We start from the raw sequence: 24058 nt of genomic DNA, 5'->3' as shown, positions 1-24058 counted from the left end.
GGCAAGGCTATAGTATGGCAAAAATGTCAAAATATGACATGTCCCAAAAATAGCTAAAAACACCTCAAAACAGACTTAAATAACCTGCTTAGAGACGCCATAGCATAGAATTTTGCAAAAACATCCAAAAACACCATAATAATGCATGTTGAAAAAAATGACTAAAAAGTCAAGGCTATAGTATGGCAAAAATGTCAAAATATGACATGTCCCAAAAACAGCTGAACACACCTCAAAACAGCCTTAAATAACCTGCTGAGTCATGCCATAGCATAGAATGTTGCAAAAACAACCAAAAACGCCATAATAATGCATGTTGAAAAAATGACTGAAAAGGCAAGGCTATAGTATGGCAAAAATGTCAAAATATGACATGTCCCAAAAATAGCTAAAAACACCTCAAAATAGCATAAAATAGCGTGCCAAGTCACACCATAGCATAGAATTTTGCAAAAACATCCAAAAACACCATAATAATGCATGTTGAAAAAAATGACTAAAAAGGCAAGGCTATAGTATGGCAAAAATGTCAAAATATGACATGTCCCAAAAACAGCTGAAAACACCTCAAACAGCACAAAATAGCGTGCCAAGACACACCATAGCATATAATTGTGCAAAAACATCCAAAAACACCAAAATACTGCACGTTGAAAAAAATGACTAAAAAGGCAAGGCTATAGTATGGCAAAAATGTCAAAATATGACATGTCCCAAAAATAGCTAAAAACACCTCAAAACAGACTTAAATAACCTGCTTAGAGACGCCATCGCATAGAATTTTGCAAAAACATCCAAAAAAAACAAAATACTGCATGTTGAAAAAAATGACTAAAAAGGCAAGGCTATAGTATGGCAAAAATGTCAAAATATGACATGTCCCAAAAATAGCTAAAAACACCTCAAAATAGCATAAAATAGCATGCCAAGTCACACCATAGCATAGAATTTTGCAAAAAACATCCAAAAACACCAAAATACTGCATGTTGAAAAAAATGACAAAAAAGGCAAGGCTATAGTATGGCAAAAATGTCAAAATATGACATGTCCCAAAAATAGCTAAAAACACCTCAAAATAGCATAAAATAGCATGCCAAGTCACACCATAGCATAGAATTTTGCAAAAACATCCAAAAACACCAAAATACTGCATGTTGAAAAAATGACAAAAAGGCAAGGCTATAGTATGGCAAAATGTCAAAATATGACATGTCCCAAAAATAGCTAAAACACCTCAAAACAGACTTAAATAACCTGCTGAGACACGCCATAGCATAGAATTTTGCAAAACATCCAAAACACAAAAATACTGTATGTTGAAAAAAATGACTAAAAAGGCAAGGCTATAGTATGGCAAAAATGTCAAAATATGACATGTCCCAAAAATAGCTAAAAACACCTCAAAATAGCATAAAATAGCGTGCCAAGTCACACCATAGCATAGAATTTTGCAAAAACATCCAAAAACGCCATAATACTGCATGTTGAAAAAATGACTAAAAAGGCAAGGCTATAGTATGGCAAAAATGTCAAAATATGACATGTCCCAAAAACAGCTGAAAACACCTCAAAATAGCATAAAATAAGCGTGCAAGTCACACCATAGCATAGAATTTTGCAAAACATCCAAAAACACCAAAATACTGCATGTTGAAAAAATGACTAAAAAGGCAAGGCTATAGTATGGCAAATTTGTCAAAATATGACATGTCCCAAAAATAGCTAAAACACCTCAAAACAGACTTAAATAACCTGCTGAGACACGCCATAGCATAGAATTTTGCAAAAACATCCAAAAACATCAAAATACTGCATGTTGAAAAAAAATGACTAAAAAGTCAAGGCTATAGTATGGCAAATTTGTCAAAATATGACATGTCCCAAAAATAGCTAAAAACACCTCAAAATGGCATAAAATAGCGTGCCAAGTCACACCATAGCATAGAATTTTGCAAAAACATCCCAAAACACCAAAATACTGCATGTTGAAAAAAATGACTAAAAAGGCAAGGCTATAGTATGGCAAATTTGTCAAAATATGACATGTCCCAAAAATAGCTAAAAACACCTCAAAACAGACTTAAATAACCTGCTGAGACACGCCATAGCATAGAATTTTGCAAAAACATCCAAAAACAACAAAATACTGCATGTTGAAAAAAATGACTAAAAAGGCAAGGCTATAGTATGGCAAAAATGTCAAAATATGACATGTCTCAAAAATAGCTAAAAACACCTCAAAACAGACTTAAATAACCTGCTGAGACACGCCATAGCATAGAATTTTGCAAAAACATCCAAAACACCAAAATACTGTATGGTGAAAAAATGACTAAAAAGGCAAGGCTATAGTATGGCAAAATGTCAAAATATGACATGTCCCAAAAATAGCTAAAAACACCTCAAAATAGCATAAAATAGCGTGCCAAGTCACACCATAGCATAGAATTTTGCAAAAACATCCAAAAACGCCATAATACTGCATGTTGAAAAAATGACTAAAAAGGCAAGGCTATAGTATGGCAAAAATGTCAAAATATGACATGTCCCAAAAATAGCTAAAAACACCTCAAAATAGCATAAAATAGCGTGCCAAGTCACACCATAGCATAGAATTTTGCAAAAACATCCAAAAACAACAAAATACTGCATGTTGAAAAAAATGACTAAAAAGGCAAGGCTATAGTATGGCAAATTTGTCAAAATATGACATGTCCCAAAAATAGCTAAAAACACCTCAAAACAGACTTAAATAACCTGCTGAGTCACAGCATAGCATAGACTTTTGCAAAAACAACCCAAAACACCAAAATTATGCATGTTGAAAAATGACTGAAAAGGCAAGGCTATAGTATGGCAAAAATGTCAAAATATGACATGTCCCAAAAATAGCTAAAAACACCTCAAAACAGACTTAAATAACCTGCTTAGAGACGCCATAGCATAGAATTTTGCAAAAACATCCCAGAACACCATAATAATGCATGTTGAAAAAATGACTAAAAAGGCAAGGCTATAGTATGGCAAAAATGTCAAAATATGACATGTCCCAAAAACAGCTGAACACACCTCAAAACAGACTAAAATAACCTGCTGAGTCATGCCATAGCATAGAATGTTGTTGAAATGGCCAAAAACGCCATAAAAATGCATGTTGAAAAAATGACCAAAAAGGCAAGGCTATAGTATGGCAAAAATGTCAAAATATGACATGTCCCAAAAACAGCTGAAAACACCTCAAAACAGCCTTAAATAACCTGCTGAGTCATGCCATAGCATAGAATGTTGCAAAAACAACCAAAAACGCCATAATAATGCATGTTGAAAAAATGACTGAAAAGGCAAGGCTATAGTATGGCAAAAATGTCAAAATATGACATGTCCCAAAAATAGCTAAAAACACCTCAAAATAGCATAAAATAGCATGCCAAGTCACACCATAGCATAGAATTTTGCAAAAACATCCAAAAACACCAAAATACTGCATGTTGAAAAAAATGACAAAAAAGGCAAGGCTATAGTATGGCAAAATGTCAAAATATGACATGTCCCAAAATAGCTAAAAACACCTCAAAATAGCATAAAATAGCATGCTAAGTCACACCATAGCATAGAATTTTGCAAAAACATCCAAAAACACCAAAATACTGCATGTTGAAAAAAATGACTAAAAAGGCAAGGCTATAGTATGGCAAATTTGTCAAAATATGACATGTCCCAAAAATAGCTAAAAACACCTCAAAATAGCATAAAATAAGTGCCAAGTCACACCATAGCATAGAATTTTGCAAAAACATCCAAAAACACCAAAATACTGCATGTTGAAAAAAATGACTAAAAAGGCAAGGCTATAGTATGGCAAAAATGTCAAAATATGACATGTCCCAAAAACAGCTAAAAACACCTCAAACAGCACAAAATAGCGTGCCAAAACACACCATAGCATATAATTGTGCAAAAACATCCAAAAACACCAAAATACTGAATTATGAAAAAATGATCTAAAAGGCAAGGCTATAGTATGGCAAAAATGTCAAAATATGACATGTCCCAAAATAGCTAAAACACCTCAAAACAGACTTAAATAACCTGCTTAGAGACGCCATCGCATAGAATTTTGCAAAAACATCCAAAAAAACCAAAATACTGCATGTTGAAAAAAATGACTAAAAAGGCAAGGCTATAGTATGGCAAAAATGTCAAAATATGACATGTCCCAAAAATAGCTAAAAACACCTCAAAACAGACTTAAATAACCTGCTTAGAGACGCCATCGCATAGAATTTTGCAAAAACATCCAAAAAACCAAAATACTGCATGTTGAAAAAATGACTAAAAGGCAAGGCTATAGTATGGCAAAAATGTCAAAATATGACATGTCCCAAAATAGCTAAAAACACCTCAAAATAGCATAAAATAGCATGCCAAGAGACACCATAGCATAGAATTTTGCAAAAAACATCCAAAAACACCAAAATACTGCATGTTGAAAAAAATGACAAAAAAGGCAAGGCTATAGTATGGCAAAAATGTCAAAATATGACATGTCCCAAAAATAGCTAAAAACACCTCAAAATAGCATAAAATAGCATGCCAAGTCACACCATAGCATAGAATTTTGCAAAAACATACAAAAACACCAAAATACTGCATGTTGAAAAAAATGACTAAAAAGGCAAATTTGTCAAAATATGACATGTCCCAAAAATAGCTAAAAACACCTCAAAATAGCATAAAATAGCGTGCCAAGTCACACCATAGCATAGAATTTTGCAAAAACATCCAAAAACACCAAAATACTGCATGTTGAAAAAAATGACTAAAAAGGCAAGGCTATAGTATGGCAAAAATGTCAAAATATGACATGTCCCAAAATAGCTAAAACACCTCAAAACAGACTTAAATAACCTGCTGAGACACGCCATAGCATAGAATTTTACAAAAACATCCAAAACAACAAAATACTGCATGTTGAAAAAAATGACTAAAAAGGCAAGGCTATAGTATGGCAAAAATGTCAAAATATGACATGTCCCAAAAATAGCTAAAACACCTCAAAATAGCATAAAATAGCGTGCCAAGTCACACCATAGCATAGAATTTTGCAAAAACATCCAAAAACAACAAAATACTGCATGTTGAAAAAAATGACTAAAAAGGCAAGGCTATAGTATGGCAAAAATGTCAAAATATGACATGTCCCAAAAATAGCTAAAAACACCTCAAAACAGACTTAAATAACCTGCTGAGACAGGCCATAGCATAGAATTTTGCAAAAACATCCAAAAACAACAAAATACTGCATGTTGAAAAAAATGACTAAAAAGGCAAGGCTATAGTATGGCAAAAATGTCAAAATATGACATGTCCCAAAAATAGCTAAAAACACCTCAAAATAGCATAAAATAGCATGCCAAGTCACACCATAGCATAGAATTTTGCAAAACATCCAAAAACACCAAAATACTGCATGTTGAAAAAATGACTAAAAAGGCAAGGCTATAGTATGGCAAATTTGTCAAAATATGACATGTCCCAAAAATAGCTAAAACACCTCAAAATAGCATAAAATAGCGTGCCAAGTCACACCATAGCATAGAATTTTGCAAAACATCCAAAACACCAAAATACTGCATGTTGAAAAAATGACTAAAAAGGCAAGGCTATAGTATGGCAAAATGTCAAAATATGACATGTCCCAAAAACAGCTAAAACACCTCAAACAGCACAAAATAGCGTGCCAAGACACACCATAGCATATAATTGTGCAAAAACATCCAAAAACACCAAAATACTGCACGTTGAAAAAAATGACTAAAAAGGCAAGGCTATAGTATGGCAAAAATGTCAAAATATGACATGTCCCAAAATAGCTAAAACACCTCAAAACAGACTTAAATAACCTGCTAAGAGACGCCATCGCATAGAATTTTGCAAAAACATCCAAAAAAACCAAAATACTGCATGTTGAAAAAAATGACTAAAAAGGCAAGGCTATAGTATGGCAAAATGTCAAAATATGACATGTCCCAAAATAGCTAAAAACACCTCAAAACAGACTTAAATAACCTGCTTAGAGACGCCATCGCATAGAATTTTGCAAAAACATCCAAAAAACCAAAATACTGCATGTTGAAAAATGACTAAAAAGGCAAGGCTATAGTATGGCAAAATGTCAAAATATGACATGTCCCAAAAATAGCTAAAACACCTCAAAATAGCATAAAATAGCATGCCAAGTCACACCATAGCATAGAATTTTGCAAAAACATCCAAAAACACCAAAATACTGCATGTTGAAAAAATGACAAAAAGGCAAGGCTATAGTATGGCAAAATGTCAAAATATGACATGTCCCAAAAATAGCTAAAAACACCTCAAAATAGCATAAAATAGCATGCCAAGTCACACCATAGCATAGAATTTTGCAAAAACATACAAAAACACCAAAATAATGCATGTTGAAAAAAATGACTAAAAAGGCAAATTTGTCAAAATATGACATGTCCCAAAAATAGCTAAAACACCTCAAAATAGCATAAAATAGCTGCCAAGTCACACCATAGCATAGAATTTTGCAAAAACATCCAAAAACAACAAAATACTGCATGTTGAAAAAATGACTAAAAAGGCAAGGCTATAGTATGGCAAAATGTCAAAATATGACATGTCCCAAAAATAGCTAAAACACCTCAAAACAGACTTAAAAAACCTGCTGAGACACGCCATAGCATAGAATTTTACAAAAACATCCAAAACAACAAAATACTGCATGTTGAAAAAAATGACTAAAAAGGCAAGGCTATAGTATGGCAAAAATGTCAAAATATGACATGTCCCAAAAACAGCTGAAAACACCTCAAAATAGCATAAAATAGTGTGCCAAGACACGCCATAGCATAGAATTTTGCAAAAACATCCAAAAACAACAAAATACTGCATGTTGAAAAAAATGACTAAAAAGGCAAGGCTATAGTATGGCAAAAATGTCAAAATATGACATGTCCCAAAAATAGCTAAAAACACCTCAAAACAGACTTAAATAACCTGCTGAGACAGGCCATAGCATAGAATTTTGCAAAAACATCCAAAAACAACAAAATACTGCATGTTGAAAAAAATGACTAAAAGGCAAGGCTATAGTATGGCAAAATGTCAAAATATGACATGTCCCAAAAATAGCTAAAAACACCTCAAAATAGCATAAAATAGCATGCCAAGTCACACCATAGCATAGAATTTTGCAAAAAACATCAAAAAACACCAAAATACTGAATGTTGAAAAAATGACTAAAAAAGGCAAGGCTATAGTATGGCAAAAATGTCAAAATGTGACATGTCCCAAAAATAGCTAAAAACACCTCAAAATAGCATAAAATAGCGTGCCAAGTCACACCATAGCATAGAATTTTGCAAAAACATCCAAAAACAACAAAATACTGCATGTTGAAAAAAATGACTAAAAAGGCAAGGCTATAGTATGGCAAAAATGTCAAAATATGACATGTCCCAAAAATAGCTAAAAACACCTCAAAACAGACTTAAATAACCTGCTGAGACACGCCATAGCATAGAATTTTGCAAAAACATCCAAAAACAACAAAATACTGCATGTTGAAAAAAATGACTAAAAAGGCAAGGCTATAGTATGGCAAAAATGTCAAAATATGACATGTCCCAAAAATAGCTAAAACACCTCAAAATAGCATAAAATAAGCGTGCCAAGTCACACCATAGCATAGAATTTTGCAAAAACATCCAAAAACAACAAAATACTGCATGTTGAAAAAAATGACTAAAAAGGCAAGGCTATAGTATGGCAAAAATGTCAAAATATGACATGTCCCAAAAATAGCTAAAAACACCTCAAAATAGCATAAAATAGCGTGCCAAGTCACACCATAGCATAGAATTTTGCAAAAACATCCAAAAACACCAAAATACTGCATGTTGAAAAAATGACTAAAAAGGCAAGGCTATAGTATGGCAAATTTGTCAAAATATGACATGTCCCAAAAATAGCTAAAAACACCTCAAAACAGACTTAAATAACCTGCTGAGTCACAGCATAGCATAGACTTTGCAAAACAACCCAAAACACCAAAATTATGCATGTTGAAAAATGACTGAAAAGGCAAGGCTATAGTATGGCAAAAATGTCAAAATATGACATGTCCCAAAAATAGCTAAAAACACCTCAAAACAGACTTAAATAACCTGCTTAGAGACGCCATAGCATAGAATTTTGCAAAAACATCCAAAAACACCATAATAATGCATGTTGAAAAAAATGACTAAAAAGGCAAGGCTATAGTATGGCAAAAATGTCAAAATATGACATGTCCCAAAAACAGCTGAACACACCTCAAAACAGACTAAAATAACCTGCTGAGTCATGCCATAGCATAGAATGTTGTTGAAATGGCCAAAAACGCCATAAAAATGCATGTTGAAAAAATGACCAAAAAGGCAAGGCTATAGTATGGCAAAAATGTCAAAATATGACATGTCCCAAAAACAGCTGAAAACACCTCAAAACAGCCTTAAATAACCTGCTGAGTCATGCCATAGCATAGAATGTTGCAAAAACAACCAAAAACGCCATAATAATGCATGTTGAAAAAATGACTGAAAAGGCAAGGCTATAGTATGGCAAAAATGTCAAAATATGACATGTCCCAAAAATAGCTAAAAACACCTCAAAATAGCATAAAATAGCATGCCAAGTCACACCATAGCATAGAATTTTGCAAAAACATCCAAAAACACCAAAATACTGCATGTTGAAAAAAATGACAAAAAAGGCAAGGCTATAGTATGGCAAAAATGTCAAAATATGACATGTCCCAAAAATAGCTAAAAACACCTCAAAATAGCATAAAATAGCATGCCAAGTCACACCATAGCATAGAATTTTGCAAAAACATACAAAAACACCAAAATACTGCATGTTGAAAAAAATGACTAAAAAGGCAAGGCTATAGTATGGCAAATTTGTCAAAATATGACATGTCCCAAAAATAGCTAAAAACACCTCAAAATAGCATAAAATAGCGTGCCAAGTCACACCATAGCATAGAATTTTGCAAAAACATCCAAAAACACCAAAATACTGCATGTTGAAAAAAATGACTAAAAAGGCAAGGCTATAGTATGGCAAAAATGTCAAAATATGACATGTCCCAAAAACAGCAAAAAACACCTCAAACAGCACAAAATAGCGTGCCAAGACACACCATAGCATATAATTGTGCAAAAACATCCAAAAACACCAAAATACTGCACGTTGAAAAAAATGACTAAAAAGGCAAGGCTATAGTATGGCAAAAATGTCAAAATATGACATGTCCCAAAAATAGCTAAAAACACCTCAAAACAGACTTAAATAACCTGCTTAGAGACGCCATCGCATAGAATTTTGCAAAAACATCCAAAAAAACCAAAATACTGCATGTTGAAAAAAAATGACTAAAAAGGCAAGGCTATAGTATGGCAAAAATGTCAAAATATGACATGTCCCAAAAATAGCTAAAAACACCTCAAAACAGACTTAAATAACCTGCTTAGAGACGCATACATCGCATAGAATTTTGCAAAAACATCCAAAAAACCAAAATACTGCATGTTGAAAAAATGACTAAAAAGGCAAGGCTATAGTATGGCAAAATGTCAAAATCTGACATGTCACAAAAATACAGACAAACACCCCACCAAAGCATAAAATAGCATGCCAAGTCACACCATAGCATAGAATTTTGCAAAAACATCCAAAAACACCAAAATACTGCATGTTGAAAAAAATGACAAAAAAGGCAAGGCTATAGTATGGCAAAAATGTCAAAATATGACATGTCCCAAAAATAGCTAAAAACACCTCAAAATAGCATAAAATAGCATGCCAAGTCACACCATAGCATAGAATTTTGCAAAAACATACAAAAACACCAAAATACTGCATGTTGAAAAAAATGACTAAAAAGGCAAATTTGTCAAAATATGACATGTCCCAAAAATAGCTAAAAACACCTCAAAATAGCATAAAATAGCGTGCCAAGTCACACCATAGCATAGAATTTTGCAAAAACATCCAAAAACACCAAAATACTGCATGTTGAAAAAAATGACTAAAAAGGCAAGGCTATAGTATGGCAAAAATGTCAAAATATGACATGTCCCAAAAATAGCTAAAAACACCTCAAAACAGACTTAAATAACCTGCTGAGACAGGCCATAGCATAGAATTTTGCAAAAACATCCAAAAACAACAAAATACTGCATGTTGAAAAAAATGACTAAAAAGGCAAGGCTATAGTATGGCAAAAATGTCAAAATATGACATGTCCCAAAAATAGCTAAAACACCTCAAAATAGCATAAAATAAGCGTGCCAAGTCACACCATAGCATAGAATTTTGCAAAAACATCCAAAAACAACAAAATACTGCATGTTGAAAAAAATGACTAAAAAGGCAAGGCTATAGTATGGCAAAAATGTCAAAATATGACATGTCCCAAAAATAGCTAAAAACACCTCAAAACAGACTTAAATAACCTGCTGAGACAGGCCATAGCATAGAATTTTGCAAAAACATCCAAAAACAACAAAATACTGCATGTTGAAAAAAATGACTAAAAAGGCAAGGCTATAGTATGGCAAAATGTCAAAATATGACATGTCCCAAAAATAGCTAAAAACACCTCAAAATAGCATAAAATAGCATGCCAAGTCACACCATAGCATAGAATTTTGCAAAAACATCCAAAAACACCAAAATACTGCATGTTGAAAAAAATGACTAAAAAGGCAAGGCTATAGTATGGCAAAAATGTCAAAATATGACATGTCCCAAAAATAGCTAAAAACACCTCAAAATAGCATAAAATAGCGTGCCAAGTCACACCATAGCATAGAATTTTGCAAAAACATCCAAAAACAACAAAATACTGCATGTTGAAAAAATGACTAAAAGGCAAGGCTATAGTATGGCAAAAATGTCAAAATATGACATGTCCCAAAAATAGCTAAAAACACCTCAAAACAGACTTAAATAACCTGCTGAGACAGGCCATAGCATAGAATTTTGCAAAACATCCAAAACAACAAAATACTGCATGTTGAAAAAAATGACTAAAAAGGCAAGGCTATAGTATGGCAAAAATGTCAAAATATGACATGTCCCAAAAATAGCTAAAAACACCTCAAAATAGCATAAAATAGCGTGCCAAGTCACACCATAGCATAGAATTTTGCAAAAACATCCAAAACAACAAAATACTGCATGTTGAAAAAATGACTAAAAAGGCAAGGCTATAGTATGGCAAAAATGTCAAAATATGACATGTCCCAAAAATAGCTAAAAACACCTCAAAATAGCATAAAATAGCATGCCAAGTCACACCATAGCATAGAATGTTGCAAAAACAACCAAAAACGCCATAATAATGCATGTTGAAAAAATGACTGAAAAGGCAAGGCTATAGTATGGCAAAAATGTCAAAATATGACATGTCCCAAAAATAGCTAAAAACACCTCAAAACAGACTTAAATAACCTGCTGAGACACGCCATAGCATAGAATTTTGCAAAAACATCCAAAAACACCAAAATACTGCATGTTGAAAAAAATGACTAAAAAGGCAAGGCTATAGTATGGCAAAAATGTCAAAATATGATATGTCCCAAAAATAGCTGAAAACACCTCAAAATAGCATAAAATAGCCTGCTGAAACACGCCATAGCATAGAATTTTGCAAAAACATCCCAGAACACCAAAATACTGCATGTTGAAAAAAATGATTGAAAAGGCAAGGCTATAGTATGGCAAAAAAGTCAAAATATGACATGTCCCAAAAACAGCTAAAACCACCTCAAAACACCCTAAAATAACCTGCTGAGACACGCCATAGCATAGAATTTTGCAAAAACATCCAAAAACAACAAAATACTGCATGTTGAAAAAAATGATTGAAAAGGCAAGGCTATAGTATGGCAAAAAAGTCAAAATATGACATGTCCCAAAAACAGCTGAAAACACCTCTAAACAGACTTAAATAACCTGCTTAGAGACGCCATAGCATAGAATTTTGCAAAAACATCCAAAAACACCATAATAATGCATGTTGAAAAAAATGACTAAAAAGGCAAGGCTATAGTATGGCAAAAATGTCAAAATATGACATGTCCCAAAAATAGCTAAAAACACCTCAAAACAGACTTAAATAACCTGCTGAGACAGGCCATAGCATAGAATTTTGCAAAAACATCCAAAAACAACAAAATACTGCATGTTGAAAAAATGAATAAAAAGGCAAGGCTATAGTATGGCAAAAATGTCAAAATATGACATGTCCCAAAAATAGCTAAAAACACCTCAAAATAGCATAAAATAGCATGCCAAGTCACACCATAGCATAGAATTTTGCAAAAACATCCAAAAACACCAAAATACTGCATGTTGAAAAAAATGACTAAAAAGGCAAGGCTATAGTATGGCAAAAATGTCAAAATATGACATGTCCCAAAAATAGCTAAAAACACCTCAAAATAGCATAAAATAGCGTGCCAAGTCACACCATAGCATAGAATTTTGCAAAAACATCCAAAAACACCAAAATACTGCATGTTGAAAAAAATGACTAAAAAGGCAAGGCTATAGTATGGCAAAAATGTCAAAATATGACATGTCCCAAAAATAGCTAAAAACACCTCAAAACAGACTTAAAAAACCTGCTGAGACAGGCCATAGCATAGAATTTTGCAAAAACATCCAAAAACAACAAAATACTGCATGTTGAAAAAAATGACTAAAAAGGCAAGGCTATAGTATGGCAAAAATGTCAAAATATGACATGTCCCAAAAATAGCTAAAAACACCTCAAAATAGCATAAAATAGCGTGCCAAGTCACACCATAGCATAGAATTTTGCAAAAACATCCAAAAACAACAAAATACTGCATGTTGAAAAAAATGACTAAAAAGGCAAGGCTATAGTATGGCAAAAATGTCAAAATATGACATGTCCCAAAAATAGCTAAAAACACCTCAAAACAGACTTAAATAACCTGCTGAGACAGGCCATAGCATAGAATTTTGCAAAAACATCCAAAAACAACAAAATACTGCATGTTGAAAAAAATGACTAAAAAGGCAAGGCTATAGTATGGCAAAAATGTCAAAATATGACATGTCCCAAAAATAGCTAAAAACACCTCAAAATAGCATAAAATAGCATGCCAAGTCACACCATAGCATAGAATTTTGCAAAAAACATCCAAAAACACCAAAATACTGCATGTTGAAAAAAATGACAAAAAAGGCAAGGCTATAGTATGGCAAAAATGTCAAAATATGACATGTCCCAAAAATAGCTAAAAACACCTCAAAATAGCATAAAATAGCATGCCAAGTCACACCATAGCATAGAATGTTGCAAAACAACCAAAACGCCATAATAATGCATGTTGAAAAAATGACTGAAAAGGCAAGGCTATAGTATGGCAAAAATGTCAAAATATGACATGTCCCAAAAATAGCTAAAAACACCTCAAAACAGACTTAAATAACCTGCTGAGACACGCCATAGCATAGAATTTTGCAAAAACATCCAAAAACACCAAAATACTGCATGTTGAAAAAAATGACTAAAAAGGCAAGGCTATAGTATGGCAAAAATGTCAAAATATGACATGTCCCAAAAATAGCTGAAAACACCTCAAAATAGCATAAAATAGCCTGCTGAAACACGCCATAGCATAGAATTTTGCAAAAACATCCAAAAACAACAAAATACTGCATGTTGAAAAAAATGACTAAAAAGGCAAGGCTATAGTATGGCAAAAATGTCAAAATATGACATGTCCCAAAAATAGCTAAAAACACCTCAAAATAGCATAAAATAGCGTGCCAAGTCACACCATAGCATAGAATTTTGCAAAAACATCCAAAAACACCAAAATACTGCATGTTGAAAAAAATGACTAAAAAGGCAAGGCTATAGTATGGCAAAAATGTCAAAATATGACATGTCCCAAAAATAGCTAAAACACCTCAAAATAGCATAAAATAAGTGCACAAGTCACACCATAGCATAGAATTTTGCAAAAACATCCAAAAACACCAAAATACTGCATGTTGAAAAAAATGACTAAAAAGGCAAGGCTATAGTATGGCAAAAATGTCAAAATATGACATGTCCCAAAAATAGCTAAAAACACCTCAAAACAGACTTAAATAACCTGCTGAGACAGGCCATAGCATAGAATTTTGCAAAAACATCCAAAAACAACAAAATACTGCATGTTGAAAAAAATGACTAAAAAGGCAAGGCTATAGTATGGCAAAAATGTCAAAATATGACATGTCCCAAAAATAGCTAAAACACCTCAAAATAGCATAAAATAAGCGTGCTGGTCACACCATAGCATAGAATTTTGCAAAAACATCCAAAAACACCAAAATACTGCATGTTGAAAAAAATGACTAAAAAGGCAAGGCTATAGTATGGCAAAAATGTCAAAATATGACATGTCCCAAAAATAGCTAAAAACACCTCAAAATAGCATAAAATAGCATGCCAAGTCACACCATAGCATAGAATGTTGCAAAAACAACCAAAAACGCCATAATAATGCATGTTGAAAAAATGACTGAAAAGGCAAGGCTATAGTATGGCAAAATGTCAAAATATGACATGTCCCAAAAATAGCTAAAAACACCTCAAAACAGACTTAAATAACCTGCTGAGACACGCCATAGCATAGAATTTTGCAAAAACATCCAAAAACATCAAAATACTGCATGTTGAAAAAATGACTAAAAGGCAAGGCTATAGTATGGCAAAATGTCAAAATATGACATGTCCCAAAAATAGCTAAAAACACCTCAAAATAGCATAAAATAACCTGCTGAGTCACACCATAGCATAGAATTTTGCAAAAACATCCCAAAACACCAAAATACTGCATGTTGAAAAAATGACTAAAAGGCAAGGCTATAGTATGGCAAATTTGTCAAAATATGACATGTCCCAAAAATAGCTAAAAACACCTCAAAACAGACTTAAATAACCTGCTGAGACACGCCATAGCATAGAATTTTGCAAAAACATCCAAAAACAACAAAATACTGCATGTTGAAAAAAATGACTAAAAAGGCAAGGCTATAGTATGGCAAAAATGTCAAAATATGACATGTCCCAAAAATAGCTAAAAACACCTCAAAACAGACTTAAATAACCTGCTGAGACACCATAGCATAGAATTTTGCAAAACATCCAAAAACAACAAAATACTGCATGTTGAAAAAATGACTAAAAAGGCAAGGCTATAGTATGGCAAAATGTCAAAATATGACATGTCCCAAAAATAGCTAAAACACCTCAAAATAGACTTAAATAACCTGCCAAGTCACACCATAGCATAGAATTTTGCAAAAACATCACAAGACACCAATAGAATGCATGTTGAAAAAAATGACTAAAAAGGCAAGGCTATAGTATGGCAAATGTCAAAATATGACATGTCCCAAAAATAGCTAAAAACACCTCAAAACAGACTTAAATAACCTGCTGAGTCACAGCATAGCATAGACTTTTGCAAAAACAACCCAAAACACCAAAATTATGCATGTTGAAAAATGACTGAAAAGGCAAGGCTATAGTATGGCAAAAATGTCAAAATATGACATGTCCCAAAAACAGCTGAAAACACCTCAAAACAGCCTTAAATAACCTGCTGAGTCATGCCATAGCATAGAATGTTGCAAAAACAACCAAAAACACCATAATAATGCATGTTGATAATGACTGAAAAGGCAAGGCTATAGAATGACTAAAAATTTTAAAATATGACATGTTCAAAAAAAAGCTAAAAACACCTCAAAATAGCATAAAAAAGCGTGCCAAGTCACACCATAGCATAGAATTTTGCAAAAACATCCAAAACACCAAAATAATGCATGTTGAAAAAATGACTAAAAAGGCAAGGCTATAGTATGGCAAAATGTCAAAATATGACATGTCCCAAAAAACAGCTGAAAACACCTCAAAACAGACTTAAATAACCTGACACACACATAGCATATAATTTTGCAAAACATCCAAAAAACAAAATACTGCATGTTGAAAAATGACTAAAAAGGCAAGGCTATAGTATGGCAAAATGTCAAAATATGACATGTCCCAAAAAATAGCTAAAAACACCTCAAAATAGCATAAAAAAGCGTGCCAAGTCACACCATAGCATAGAATTTTGCAAAAAACATCCAAAAACACCAAAATACTGCATGTTGAAAAAAATGACAAAAAAGGCAAGGCTATAGTATGGCAAAAATGTCAAAATATGACATGTCCCAAAAATAGCTAAAAACACCTCAAAATAGCATAAAATAGCATGCCAAGTCACACCATAGCATAGAATTTTGCAAAAACACCAAAATACTGCATGTTGAAAAAAATGACTAAAAAGGCAAGGCTATAGTATGGCAAATTTGTCAAAATATGACATGTCCCAAAAATAGCTAAAAACACCTCAAAATAGCATAAAATAAGTGCCAAGTCACACCATAGCATAGAATTTTGCAAAAACATCCAAAAACAACAAAATACTGCATGTTGAAAAAATGACTAAAAAGGCAAGGCTATAGTATGGCAAAAATGTCAAAATATGACATGTCCCAAAAATAGCTAAAAACACCTCAAAACATACTTAAATAACCTGCTGAGACACGCCATAGCATAGAATTTTGCAAAAACATCCAAAACAACAAAATACTGCATGTTGAAAAAAATGACTAAAAAGGCAAGGCTATAGTATGGCAAAAATGTCAAAATATGACATGTCCCAAAATAGCTAAAACACCTCAAAATACCATAAAATAAGCGCTAAGTCACACCATAGCATAGAATTTTGCAAAAACACCCAAAAACAACAAAATACTGCATGTTGAAAAAAATGACTAAAAAGGCAAGGCTATAGTATGGCAAAAATGTCAAAATATGACATGTCCCAAAAATAGCTAAAAACACCTCAAAACAGACTTAAATAACCTGCTGAGACAGGCCATAGCATAGAATTTTGCAAAACATCCAAAACAACAAAATACTGCATGTTGAAAAAATGACTAAAAAGGCAAGGCTATAGTATGGCAAAATGTCAAAATATGACATGTCCCAAAAAATAGCTAAAACACCTCAAAACAACATAAAATAGCGTGCCAAGTCACACCATAACATAGAATTTTGCAAAACATCCAAAACACCAAAATACTGCATGTTGAAAAAATGACTAAAAAGGCAAGGCTATAGTATGGCAAAAATGTCAAAATATGACATGTCCTAAAAACAGCTGAAAACACCTCAAAATAGCATAAAATAGCATGCCAAGTCACACCATAGCATAGAATGTTGCAAAAACAACCAAAAACATAATAATGCATGTTGAAAAATGACTGAAAAGGCAAGGCTATAGAATGGCAAAATGTCAAAATATGACATGTCCCAAAAATAGCTAAAAACACCTCAAAACAGACTTAAATAACCTGCTGAGACACGCCATAGCATAGAATTTTGCAAAAACATCCAAAAACACCAAAATACTGCATGTTGAAAAAAATGACTAAAAAGGCAAGGCTATAGTATGGCAAAAATGTCAAAATATGACATGTCCCAAAAATAGCTAAAAACACCTCAAAACAGACTTAAATAACCTGCTGAGACATGCCATAGCATAGAATTTTGCAAAAACATCCAAAAACAACAAAATACTGCATGTTGAAAAAAATGACTAAAAAGGCAAGGCTATAGTATGGCAAAATGTCAAAATATGACATGTCCCAAAAATAGCTAAAACACCTCAAAACAGACTTAAATAACCTGCTGAGACACCATAGCATAGAATTTTGCAAAACATCCAAAACAACAAAATACTGTATGTTGAAAAAATGACTAAAAAGGCAAGGCTATAGTATGGCAAAAATGTCAAAATATGACATGTCCCAAAAATAGCTAAAACACCTCAAAATAGCATAAAATAACCGTGCTGAGTCACACCATAGCATAGAATTTTGCAAAACATCCAAAACACCAAAATACTGTATGTTGAAAAAAATGACTAAAAAGGCAAGGCTATAGTATGGCAAATTTGTCAAAATATGACATGTCCCAAAAATAGCTAAAAACACCTCAAAACAGACTTAAATAACCTGCTGAGACACGCCATAGCATAGAATTTTGCAAAAACATCCAAAAACAACAAAATACTGCATGTTGAAAAAAATGACTAAAAAGGCAAGGCTATAGTATGGCAAAAATGTCAAAATATGACATGTCCCAAAAACAGCTGAAAACACCTCTAAACAGTCTAAAATAACCTGCTGAGTCACAGCATAGCATAGACTTTTGCAAAAACAACCCAAAACACCAAAATTATGCATGTTGAAAAATGACTGAAAAGGCAAGGCTATAGTATGGCAAAAATGTCAAAATATGACATGTCCCAAAATAGCTAAAACACCTCAAAACAGCATAAAATAATGCCAAGACACGCCATAGCATAGAATTTTGCAAAACATCCAAAAACACCAAAATACTGCATGTTGAAAAAAATGACTGAAAAGGCAAGGCTATAGTATGGCAAAAATGTCAAAATATGACATGTCTGAAAAATAGCTAAAAACACCTCAAAACAGACTTAAATAACCTGCTTAGAGACGCCATAGCATAGAATTTTGCAAAAACATCCAAAAACACCAAAATACTGCATGTTGAAAAATGACTAAAAGGCAAGGCTATAGTATGGCAAAAATGTCAAAATATGACATGTCCCAAAAATAGCTAAAAACACCTCAAAATAGCATAAAATAGCATGCCAAGTCACACCATAGCATAGAATGTTGCAAAAACAACCAAAAACGCCATAATAATGCATGTTGAAAAAATGACTGAAAAGGCAAGGCTATAGTATGGCAAAAATGTCAAAATATGACATGTCCCAAAAATAGCTAAAAACACCTCAAAACAGACTTAAATAACCTGCTGAGACACGCCATAGCATAGAATTTTGCAAAACATCCAAAAACAACAAAATACTGCATGTTGAAAAAAATGACTAAAAAGGCAAGGCTATAGTATGGCAAATTTGTCAAAATATGACATGTCCCAAAATAGCTAAAAACACCTCAAAACAGACTTAAATAACCTGCTGAGACATGCCATACCAAAGAATTTTGCAAAACATCCAAAAACAACAAAATACTGCATGTTGAAAAAAATGACTAAAAAGGCAAGGCTATAGTATGGCAAAAATGTCAAAATATGACATGTCCCAAAAATAGCTAAAAACACCTCAAAACAGACTTAAATAACCTGCTGAGACACGCCATAGCATAGAATTTTGCAAAAACATCCAAAACAACAAAATACTGTATGTTGAAAAAAAATGACTAAAAAGGCAAGGCTATAGTATGGCAAAAATGTCAAAATATGACATGTCCCAAAAATAGCTAAAAACACCTCAAAATAGCATAAAATAACGTGCCAAGTCACACCATAGCATAGAATTTTGCAAAAACATACAAAAACACCAAAATACTGCATGTTGAAAAAAATGACTAAAAAGGCAAGGCTATAGTATGGCAAATTTGTCAAAATATGACATGTCCCAAAAATAGCTAAAAACACCTCAAAACAGACTTAAATAACCTGCTGAGACACGCCATAGCATAGAATTTTGCAAAAACATCCAAAAACAACAAAATACTGCATGTTGAAAAAACTGACTAAAAAGGCAAGGCTATAGTATGGCAAAAATGTCAAAATATGACATGTCCCAAAAACAGCTGAAAACACCTCTAAACAGTCTAAAATAACCTGCTGAGTCACAGCATAGCATAGAATTTTGCAAAAACAACCAAAACAACCAAAATTATGCATGTTGAAAAATGACTGAAAAGGCAAGGCTATAGTATGGCAAAAATGTCAAAATATGACATGTCCCAAAAATAGCTAAAAACACCTCAAAACAGACTTAAATAACCTGCTTAGAGACGCCATAGCATAGAATTTTGCAAAAACATCCAAAAACACCAAAATACTGCATGTTGAAAAAAATGACTAAAAAGGCAAGGCTATAGTATGGCAAAAATGTCAAAATATGACATGTCCCAAAAATAGCTAAAAACACCTCAAAATAGCATAAAATAGCATGCCAAGTCACACCATAGCATAGAATGTTGCAAAAACAACCAAAAACGCCATAATAATGCATGTTGAAAAAATGACTGAAAAGGCAAGGCTATAGTATGGCAAAAATGTCAAAATATGACATGTCCCAAAAATAGCTAAAAACACCTCAAAACAGACTTAAATAACCTGCTGAGACACGCCATAGCATAGAATTTTGCAAAAACATCCAAAAACACCAAAATACTGCATGTTGAAAAAAATGACTAAAAAGGCAAGGCTATAGTATGGCAAATTTGTCAAAATATGACATGTCCCAAAAATAGCTAAAAACACCTCAAAACAGACTTAAATAACCTGCTGAGACATGCCATAGCATAGAATTTTGCAAAACATCCAAAAACAACAAAATACTGCATGTTGAAAAAAATGACTAAAAAGGCAAGGCTATAGTATGGCAAAAATGTCAAAATATGACATGTCCCAAAAATAGCTAAAAACACCTCAAAACAGACTTAAATAACCTGCTGAGACACGCCATAGCATAGAATTTTGCAAAAACATCCAAAACAACAAAATACTGTATGTTGAAAAAAATGACTAAAAAGGCAAGGCTATAGTATGGCAAAAATGTCAAAATATGACATGTCCCAAAAATAGCTAAAAACACCTCAAAATAGCATAAAATAACGTGCCAAGTCACACCATAGCATAGAATTTTGCAAAAACATCCAAAAACACCAAAATACTGCATGTTGAAAAAAATGACTAAAAAGGCAAGGCTATAGTATGGCAAATTTGTCAAAATATGACATGTCCCAAAAATAGCTAAAAACACCTCAAAACAGACTTAAATAACCTGCTGAGACACGCCATAGCATAGAATTTTGCAAAAACATCCAAAAACAACAAAATACTGCATGTTGAAAAAAATGACTAAAAAGGCAAGGCTATAGTATGGCAAAAATGTCAAAATATGACATGTCCCAAAAACAGCTGAAAACACCTCTAAACAGTCTAAAATAACCTGCTGAGTCACAGCATAGCATAGACTTTTGCAAAAACAACCCAAAACACCAAAATTATGCATGTTGAAAAATGACTGAAAAGGCAAGGCTATAGTATGGCAAAAATGTCAAAATATGACATGTCCCAAAAATAGCTAAAAACACCTCAAAACAGCATAAAATAGTGTCCCAAGACACGCCATAGCATAGAATTTTGCAAAAACATCCAAAAACACCAAAATACTGCATGTTGAAAAAAATGACTAAAAAGGCAAGGCTATAGTATGGCAAAATTGTCAAAATATGACATGTCTGAAAAATAGCTAAAAACACCTCAAAACAGACTTAAATAACCTGCTTAGAGACGCCATAGCATAGAATTTTGCAAAAACATCCAAAAACACCAAAATACTAAATGTTGAAAAAAATGACTAAAAAGGCAAGGCTATAGTATGGCAAATTTGTCAAAATATGACATGTCCCAAAAATAGCTAAAAACACCTCAAAACAGACTTAAATAACCTGCTGAGACACACCATAGCATAGAATTTTGCAAAAACATCCAAAAACAACAAAATACTGCATGTTGAAAAAAATGATTGAAAAGGCAAGGCTATAGTATGGCAAAAAAGTCAAAATATGACATGTCCCAAAAACAGCTGAAAACACCTCTAAACAGACTTAAATAACCTGCTGAGACACGCCATAGCATAGAATTTTGCAAAAACATCCAAAAACAACAAAATACTGCATGTTGAAAAAAATGACTAAAAAGGCAAGGCTATAGTATGGCAAAAATGTCAAAATATGACATGTCCCAAAAATAGCTAAAAACACCTCAAAATAGCATAAAATAGCATGCCAAGTCACACCATAGCATAGAATGTTGCAAAAACAACCAAAAACGCCATAATAATGCATGTTGAAAAAATGACTGAAAAGGCAAGGCTATAGTATGGCAAAAATGTCAAAATATGACATGTCCCAAAAATAGCTAAAAACACCTCAAAACAGACTTAAATAACCTGCTGAGACACGCCATAGCATAGAATTTTGCAAAAACATCCAAAAACACCAAAATACTGCATGTTGAAAAAAATGACTAAAAAGGCAAGGCTATAGTATGGCAAAAATGTCAAAATATGACATGTCCCAAAAATAGCTGAAAACACCTCAAAATAGCATAAAATAGCCTGCTGAAACACGCCATAGCATAGAATTTTGCAAAAACATCCCAGAACACCAAAATACTGCATGTTGAAAAAAATGATTGAAAAGGCAAGGCTATAGTATGGCAAAAAAGTCAAAATATGACATGTCCCAAAAACAGCTAAAACCACCTCAAAACAGACTTAAATAACCTGCTGAGACACACCATAGCATAGAATTTTGCAAAAACATCCAAAAACAACAAAATACTGCATGTTGAAAAAAATGATTGAAAAGGCAAGGCTATAGTATGGCAAAAAAGTCAAAATATGACATGTCCCAAAAACAGCTGAAAACACCTCTAAACAGACTTAAATAACCTGCTGAGACACGCCATAGCATAGAATTTTGCAAAAACATCCAAAAACAACAAAATACTGCATGTTGAAAAAAATGACTAAAAAGGCAAGGCTATAGTATGGCAAAAATGTCAAAATATGACATGTCCCAAAATAGCTAAAACACCTCTAAACAGTCTAAAATAACCTGCTGAGTCACAGCATAGCATAGACTTTTGCAAAAACAACCCAAAACACCAAAATTATGCATGTTGAAAAATGACTGAAAAGGCAAGGCTATAGTATGGCAAAAGATGCTAAATATATGACATGTCCCAAAAATGTGCAAATGCTTATCTTTTCCTTTTCCAGTATAAGCAAGCCGTCTACAAACAAACCATGAAGCTGTTCGCAGAACTTGAAATCAAGAGGAAGGAAAGGGAAGCTAAGGACATGCATGAAAGGTAAATCACGTACATTAGGTTCATAACACAGTTTCTATTTTTACTATATGTATAAAAACATCTATATGATCAAAATATTGCAAAAGATTTCACTTTTTAAAAAGAATATATTATTTACATTGTCATGAATGTCTGTCTCCTGCTAATATACCAGAAAAAGGGCGAGAGAGGAAGAAATTGAGGCTGCGGAGAAAGCAAAGCGGGAGAGAGAATGGCAGAAAAACTTTGAGGTGTGTTTCTCTATGACTGTAGTGACTTTTCAGTATTCACAAATAGAAACATGATTGCTTTTGCCTTTTCTAAAATGACTGTTCTTTTTTGCATCGCATTTTTCAGGAAACAAGAGATGGACGTGTGGACAGTTGGAGGACCTTTCAGGCCAAAGGCAAGAAGAGCAAGGAGAAAAAGAACAGGTCCTTCCTTAAGCCCCCAAAAGTCAAGATGGAACAGAGGGAATGATGTTCTAAAATTGGGACTTTGTAAAGGATAAACCTACCGTTATTTAAAAAAAAAAAAAAAAAACAGTTAAGTTTCCCCTCACTTCTTTGTCTGCAGTCAACGTTACAGTCGTCATTACACAGTCATCAAGAAACGTCTTCATCCTGACCCTCACAAACGTAGTTTTGTACTTGTTTTTCTAATGTACATATTTGTGATCTGGACCCAGAGATCATACCTGCCTCATGTAAGAAAGAGAAATGATGCATCTTCCACTTATGTAAACTGATGACAAAAATGTGGTCTGTCATTGTCTTTGCTTTTTGATCTTTTTTTTCTTAACTAAATAAAGCTTGGTGTTAACAAGCCTCCGTTAACAGTGGTCTACGAAGCACACGCAAATTTGCATTTCTGATACATCAGTTCAGATATCCTACAGTACAAATGTAGTTTAACATCGAATGTCTTAGCTCTGGATTTTTTT

The 24058-nt window shown here is 33.2% G+C and overlaps 1 protein-coding gene across 1 annotated transcript in view; it reads left to right on the top strand.

Moving 5' to 3' along the window:
* dnajc8 (DnaJ (Hsp40) homolog, subfamily C, member 8) overlaps positions 1–23940 on the top strand; it is a 35626-nt gene extending 11686 nt beyond the window's left edge. Inside the window, exons 7-9 of the mRNA XM_088090510.1 lie at positions 23045–23136; positions 23291–23366; positions 23473–23940. Coding sequence (XP_087946636.1) covers positions 23045–23136; positions 23291–23366; positions 23473–23595 — 291 coding nt within the window. The 3' untranslated portion in view covers positions 23596–23940. The remainder of the gene's footprint in view (positions 1–23044; positions 23137–23290; positions 23367–23472) is intronic.
* Positions 23941–24058: the final 118 nt, after the last annotated feature.

Source organism: Plectropomus leopardus, chromosome 17 (assembly GCF_026936395.1).
Source record: "Plectropomus leopardus strain MGB_pleo_1.0 chromosome 17, ASM2693639v1, whole genome shotgun sequence".
Classification (NCBI taxonomy): Eukaryota; Metazoa; Chordata; class Actinopteri; order Perciformes; family Serranidae; genus Plectropomus; species Plectropomus leopardus.
This window is presented reverse-complemented; position numbering and strand designations above follow the sequence as displayed.